Genomic DNA, 7,348 nt, shown 5'->3' with positions numbered 1-7,348 from the left:
CACCAGGGACATGAGAAAGCATAACTATAGTTGTCTCTCCTGAGTCGCCAGAAAGCAGGGGTCAGTAGTGTAGTGCCTAAGGCACTTGACTGCTAACCAGAAGGTTGGCGGTTCAAACCCACCAGCCGCTCCTTGGAAGGAAGATGGGGCAGTCTACTTCTGTAGTGATACTGCCTCGGGAACCCAAGGAGGGGTCACTATGAGTTGGGTCTGACTCGAGGGCACATGGTAACAACAACAACAAACCAAATTTCTACAAATGGAATCCTTTGATAAAGGAAGAATTCAGTTGTGTAAATAACTATAAGTGACCAGTTTAATAGGGTCATATTTTTGCTTACTGTATCATATTTTTAAGAAAACGCATACCTGTGAATTCTTAAATCTATGAGAAGGAAAACTGCACATAACGTTTGATTTCTTTTTAAGTCTTGCTTCAAGTGCCTTAAAAAACAATTTGCATTCTCATAATATGAGAAAATGGAATTTAAAAATCTTGGTTCATATTCATAGGAAAAAGAGATTTTGTACAGGGCACACTTCTGAAGCCACACACAGTAACTAAACAATGTCTTCTTTGTTTCTCACAAATTAATAACCTCAAATAGCTATGCCACTCCCTGGGCACACAGTGAAATTATGATGCTTGCAGACTATAAATATATCCTCACATTCAAATCCCAAACCTGCTTTTCTTAAGAGAACCCACTCGTTATTCACCTTTACTATTGGCCCGCTATAATTTCTGACACCACCAGCTCTGAACATCAAAGTCAAGATCTGTGGGCAGGGGGCAAAGGATTTAATACATTTCAGTTCTTTCTAAGCACCTGTATGCCTTTCAAGTTTTGTTACAGTGGTGGCAGTGGCAGTGGCAGTGGCAGCAGTGTGCGTGTGCACAGGCATTTGTGTATGTGTGTCTGACGGTGGGGAGAAAACAACATGGGAAATAAGTAACTGAACTTGCATCTCAGGGATCCTGCCCAGCTGGGGAGGCTTTGTAACATGCCTCAGGGATTTTGATGACTAAAGTTATGACTGTCACTGGAGAATGCCTGCACTTTCTGCCCATCCTTGTTTGGGTTACAATGTACACATACATATGAGAATGGAGGAAAGAGGAGAGAGCGTGGTAATGCTATTTCTCCCAGCCTGTCTTTAAAGCCTGTGCGGAAAGGCAGGGCTCATTCGCTGCCAGGACACCTAGCCAGGGCTGGTCACTCACTTGGGATATGGTAACAGTCTTTGAAGTTTTCTTTGATGCGTCTGCTCCTCTGTGCACAAGTGAAACGTGTTCCTCTTTGTCGTCTTCTGGACTTGGAGAGTCAAAGATATCAGGGCTTGACAGGGATGACTGAATAAGGCCAAAAGAAAACACATCAGAATTACATGTTAGCCGATGAAGCTTTCGTTAGCATAATGCTATATACTTCTCAAAGCACTCCTAAATGCTTCTATTTGGTTTCCTCAGTATAACCCTGGGAGGCAGAAAGTACGTGGTTATCTGTTTATTGGAGACAACTGCATAGCTGGTTAGTAGCAGAACTTAAACTAAGAAGCAAGGTTTCCTAAACCGTGGATCTTTCCACGGCTCCCTGGACTCTTTCCACTGATGCCCATTAATTAATTCACCCATTTCATCATCCACCATCCATCTTCCCCTGCCCCCTCTTTCCCTTTCTATAAATATCTGCTACTGTGTGTGTCAGGCACTGACCATGGTACTGCAGACTGAACGGTGCCCATGTCACACATAGTACTTGCCATCCCAGAACTGACAGCCCAGTGGGGAAGGACAGACAGGTCAACAGGAGGCTGCCTCTGGCTGTCCTCTACTCCGTCCCCTTCCACTCCTTTTCTGGGATCTTAAGATCTACTGTTTACTGAAGGGCCCTCAGAAGACTTGTCTGAGGGGAACCGGTTTCTAAGGGAAAGGGATCAACCAGCCTGCTGCCCCATGTCCAGAGCCTGAGAGCACAGGTCTGCCCACCAGCACAGCAAGTTCATAGATCAGTTGGCACCTGCTGCCACATGGTACCCTCATTATTGCTGACAATCAATATCCATTTTGGATTCTGTATTTGCTGAGGTTCATTCAAACAATGGTATCTTGTTGGTAAAATATTGGGGTAACCCCTCTGTCTCACTGGGAACATCAAAAAAGCTGGATGAATGTGAGATAATTCACTTAGTCATAAATGATTATTGTACTAGAACGTTCCTATTTCAGTACAAAGCAGACGGAAATAAGAGTTACCATACCCCAAGACTCTTTTTAAACAATTTTCCAGAGATATCTTTGGGTGCGCTCACATTCAACATCACCTTTATGCTTTCTACCCCGTTTGACAGAAAGACAGTCTTATTTAGAATCACCACTCGGCACTACTGGCAAACAAGCACATCCACCATTTTAGGGAATTTGTTAAGCAAAGTTTTAAATTTAAGCGGTTTTGTTTGTTAATCTTCATTTAATCTGAAAACCCAATTACCTAGAATACCCTCCCCATGCCAAGGTTTCCTATTAATCTAGGCTTAACTGCTTAACCACCTTGCAATGCCTGTACCGTTTCATTTTGAGATTCCATTCAAGAAGCCATCTTCCTCCTGTACAACCTATAGTTCACGAGCTGCCAATCACAGCTCGCTCTCTGAATCCTATAAATGTAAACAGCTCTAACTAGGGTGACAGGCCACCAGCTGGGGAATTGTCACTGGTGCATTTCCTCAATCATTTCCTCCAGTGGCCTTTTATAAACTATGCTCACATCTACTAATCCCATTTTGCTTTGAAAAACCTACAGCTGCTGGTTGCAGAAAGAGTAAATATGAATTCACTGAACATATTCTTATGGGAATGGATGGAAACAAAGGGAAGGGAAGAGAGTATAGTACTCATATTTCTTCAAAACACAAATGTATCTGGTTGTTTTAAGTTCGCAAAAACAATTGCTCCATATCAAGTCACTGTGCCATAAGCTTACTGTGGGCAGGGACTGTGGACACTTTACTTCCAGTTGTAGCCTTGGTGCCTGGCACGGTGCTGAGCATATAACAGGCAGTTGATAGATACTTGTTGAATGACTGAACGAACAAACCACCCTGTAATCTAAAAGTGGAATGAAGACAAGATGCCTTTATTGCATTCCCCAAACTACACAGAAACTACCAGACATGGGATGTATAGAACACAGGTGGGGTGAAAACAACAATAAGCTCATTGCCCTGGAGGCGACTCCAACATCTATAGGACAGAGTAGAACTGCCCCATAGGGTTTCCAAGGCTGGAATCTTTACAGAAAGAGACTGCCACAACTTTCTTGCATGGACTGGCTGGTGGGTTTGAATTGTTGATCTTTTGGTTAGCAGCTGAGCGCTTAACTGCTGCACCACCAGGGCTCCTTAAGGCTAAGCTAAGGGTTAGTCATTCTGGAAACCTCAAGGCTCTTTCAACCTTGAAACATTAGGAAAAATGTGGAAGGACAACAAAAACGATGAAGGATTTAGAGAGATGTAGGAGGTAGGATTAACAATCTAAGTATAGAGACACTAAGAAGCATTCAATAGGTTGTGTGAGTTGGCGGGTGTGAGGGGTGAGAGAGAGGGGAGAGACAGCGGTGCTGACTCAGAGCTCTATATAAGGGAGGGAAAGGAAAGGACTTCTCCAAGTCCTTCTCCCAACAAGGTGCCAATGTACGGTGAGCTTTGCTTCATCCAAGGGGGAAAGCAGGACAACTGAACCCACGCTTTCAGCTCAGCAGGTAGGAGAGATTCAGAAACAAGGGTGTTCGTTTTCTTCTAACTGATGACACCCTAGGTGGCATCGGGGCTGAGGTGAAAAAGGAAAGCGGGTCGGTCCGACAGGAAACCTGCAAAAGGTTCATTCCTGGGGGTCAGCAGGCCACAGAGCAGCATGCCCAGCAAGGGTGAGTCAGCGTCTCTACCTTGCGAGAGGCAAACTTAGTCACTGTTGTGGAGGGCAAGTGTGCAACCTGTGCCAAAAGCAAAGCCTGTACTGCCTTTGACCCACATCAGAATGATTTTACCTAAGGGAACCCTTTTGGGGCAGCACCAACATTTTTCCAGAATGACATTCACTTTGGTGTCGTTTATAATGAAGAACTCGAAAGAACATAGGTTTCTAAGACCCCATTGGCTAGATAAACACTCTTATGTATTTGTAGGTTAGAATACTAGGCAGGCATCAAATGTGATGGTCCAGAAGTCTGGGGAGAAAGAGGTGCAAAATGGTGGGGGTGAGCAAATTCCAAAACATTGGCTGCTGTGTGATCCCATTTTTGAATAATAATACAGAAACCCAGTTCTGAGTTCTGGGAGCAGGATTACAGGTCACGTCCTTTCTTCTTTATGCTTTTCATTGCTCAGGTGTGGAATAATAAACGTGCAACAAGTTTGCAATAAGAAGGTCAGCTGTCGAGAGCAACTCAAACAAAAAAAACCTCTAGGTGTGTGGGGGGTTTGGTGGAGAGGTGTGCATGGCTGGGGCTTTGGGAGACAGAGGCTAGCATGCCTGTGTGGCAGCTCTTTACTTTAATCTAGTTTTGTTTACAGAGCAAAGCAACCTTTCTCACCTTTTCCACCATGAAATACATTTTTTTTTCTTATAAGTCTCATGTCAGGTTCAAATAAGAATCAGTCTAGACGAAGAGAGAAGGAAAGCGGGAGTAGAGAATGCCCACCTCTCTGGCAGGTACATAAAGAACAAACATTAGAAAGGAAGAGCTGCTTGATTCTAGAAGATTCTTGAATCACTCTTAACCAGCCCTCCCTCTCCTGGCTGTCCTCAAACCAGCCACTTGCAGAAGGGTCCTTAGTTGGAGTCTTTAACCCTTCCTGCTCTTCGGCTGTGGAGAAGTACGGCGAGAGGACAAGACACTTACAGACGTGAGGGACTGGGATGGAGGCCGCCTCCCGGTAGCTTTTGGTCGGCTTGTGGTTGGGTGACTGAGTTTCTCAGTAGATGACACCACGGAGTCAAAACCTTCTAGGTCTAAAAGAAAGCAAAACAAAGTTTGAAGAGGAACAATAGGCTCGAGTGGAAGTTCTCATAATAAGTGAGAAACACTGCTTTGCCTTAAACAGTCCTCCTTGACATCCCAGTATACTTCGCCTTTTAGGAAGGCTGTTTACACCCCTTGGTCAATCATTAAACGCCACTTAAACGGAATGAAACCATCATTTCCTCCTTGGTTTAACAAGCTAGCAGGGAGAAGAGTGAAACATGGCTTTTCTTTCCCTCTTGAACAATTACATTAATAAATCTTTAAAAAGTTACAGAAAGAGGATTAAAGAAGAATCCTCTTTCTTCCACAAAACCAAGTAAACTTTAGTAGATAAGACATTCTTGTGGTCTCTACACAAAAGGCAGTAATCAAAAGGGACAACAGCCAAGGGCAAGTGGATGCTGGTCATTGATTCTTCCTCTGGTTGTGGTGCATGCAGATGGCATGGCCCATGCTGAAAGCCCCGTAGGCACCACTCTGGCACATGCTGTTTGACATGGGACTTTACCAGGTTGTGTGTGTATGTATGTGTGTGTGTGTGAGAGAGAGAGAGATAAAAATATATATATAACAACATTTTTGCCAACCATTTTTTTTACGTACAATTCAGTGACCCTGATTACGTTCATCATGTTGTACAGTCACTAACAGAGACTCAGTGCTCCCAAGCAATGACTCCCCTTCCCCACAGACACTAAGAAGCCTTGCTATCTACATAATTTCCTACTTAATATAAGTGGGATCATATTATATTTCTCTTTCTGTGACTGACTTATTTTAACCAGCATAATGTTTTCAAGGTTCATCCATGTCATAGCATGCATCAGGACTTTATTTTTCCTCACAGCTGTATAATATTCCACTGTATGGATATACTACATTTTGTCTATCCATTCATCTTTTGATTGACATTTTGGTTGTTTCTACTTTTTGGCTATTGTGAATAGAGCTGGAATGAACACTGGGACACAAATATCTGTTTGTGTTCTGCTTTCAAATCTTAGGGGTCTATACCTACAGTAGAATTGTTGGGTTATACAGTAGTTCTATGTTTAATGATTTGAGGAACTGCCAAATTGTTTTCCACATTGGCTATACCAGTTTGCATTCCCACCAGTAATAGATGAGGGGGAATTTTATCTTGCCAACATCTTTTTACCCTACTGTTAGTCAACTCCTGAGAGAGGTAGACCCACGTTACACTTCTGCAGGTCACTCAGGTGCCATCTGTTTACAGAGGCATCATTCCAGGAGGATATCTTCTTTTTCAGTCATGATTCTGGTCATTCATCACTCCATCATCATCACTGCATGACTACTGTCTGCTGTATGTCGTGGTAGACGTGAGGCAACAACAGTGAACACAATAGACATGCACCCTTCCCTTGAGAGCTTACATTCTCATGACTGATGTCTGAGATGAATGCAGATTCAGTCTTTCAGCCAGATGTCATCCACCCCAACGTGTGTCCAAGAGGAGTGAGTACCTCTCCATTTACTTTGCCACCCCCTTCAACAAATGATCAGGCCAATGGGTTACATGGTTCCCTAGAGTTGTGGGGATTTACAGATGAAAAGGGTGGATGTGTGTGTGATGCTTGAAGGAATAACTTGCAGAAAAGGGACCGTCCTGAGTATTGCTTGTTAGTGGGGCAGTGCCATTTCTTCATGGCTCAAGTAGACTGTGCTTCACATGCCATGGCAGGTCCTGGCCTCCCAAACCATTCCTTGTTCTTCTTTCTAACATAGCCCCAATTTTGTTTCAGGGCAATGTGCCCAGCTCCTGGCCTGAACCATATTGGGTGTAAGCCAGTGATGACAACACTGCTCTTCTTTGCTGGTGACTGGTCTAGAGGTGGCTGTGGGACCCAATCTGGGTCACTAAGAGTTTCTGCTGAAGCGATTTCTTCTCTGCCTAGAGAAAGCCAATGAGAAGGCCTTTTGTGCTAATGTCCCTTCTTCCTTCCTGCTTTGGATGCTGTTATTTAAGGACAGGATGCTAGGAGCTCTGGCAACCATGTTGTGACCATGAGGAGAGGCATGGCTGATGCTCTTGAAAAGCTTGTGGATGGCAGAGCAGAAAAATGAAAGAACTTGGGTCACTAGCAATCCCGATGCTCACCAACCTAACTTCTTGACATATGAAATCAATAAACCATTATTTCACTTACATTTTAAATCAGGTATGCTTTATTTGCAGCTGAAAACTTCCTAATTGCCATAACCATTCATATGCTGCCTCAGGACAAAGACGTTCAAAATAGAATTATATGTATATATGTGTGTGTGTGTGTATATATATATATGTGTATATATATATATAT

The 7,348-nt window shown here is 43.5% G+C and overlaps 1 protein-coding gene across 1 annotated transcript in view; it reads right to left on the bottom strand.

Annotated features, from left to right (window-relative positions):
- Positions 1-1,138: 1,138 nt before the first annotated feature.
- The window catches only part of SH3KBP1 (SH3 domain containing kinase binding protein 1), a 370,819-nt gene continuing 364,609 nt past the window's right edge, over positions 1,139-7,348 (bottom strand). The window contains exons 14-15 of the mRNA XM_042782665.1: positions 4,902-5,011; positions 1,139-1,354 (exon numbers count right to left, since the gene is read on the bottom strand). Of these exons, the coding sequence (XP_042638599.1) occupies positions 1,139-1,354; positions 4,902-5,011 (326 nt within the window). The remainder of the gene's footprint in view (positions 1,355-4,901; positions 5,012-7,348) is intronic.

Source organism: Orycteropus afer, unplaced genomic scaffold, assembly GCF_000298275.1.
Source record: "Orycteropus afer afer isolate SDZICR_OR568_19922 unplaced genomic scaffold, OryAfe1.0 scaffold00404, whole genome shotgun sequence".
Classification (NCBI taxonomy): Eukaryota; Metazoa; Chordata; class Mammalia; order Tubulidentata; family Orycteropodidae; genus Orycteropus; species Orycteropus afer.
The sequence above is the reverse complement of the archived record's forward strand: the minus strand, read 5'-3'. Positions and strand labels throughout refer to the sequence as shown.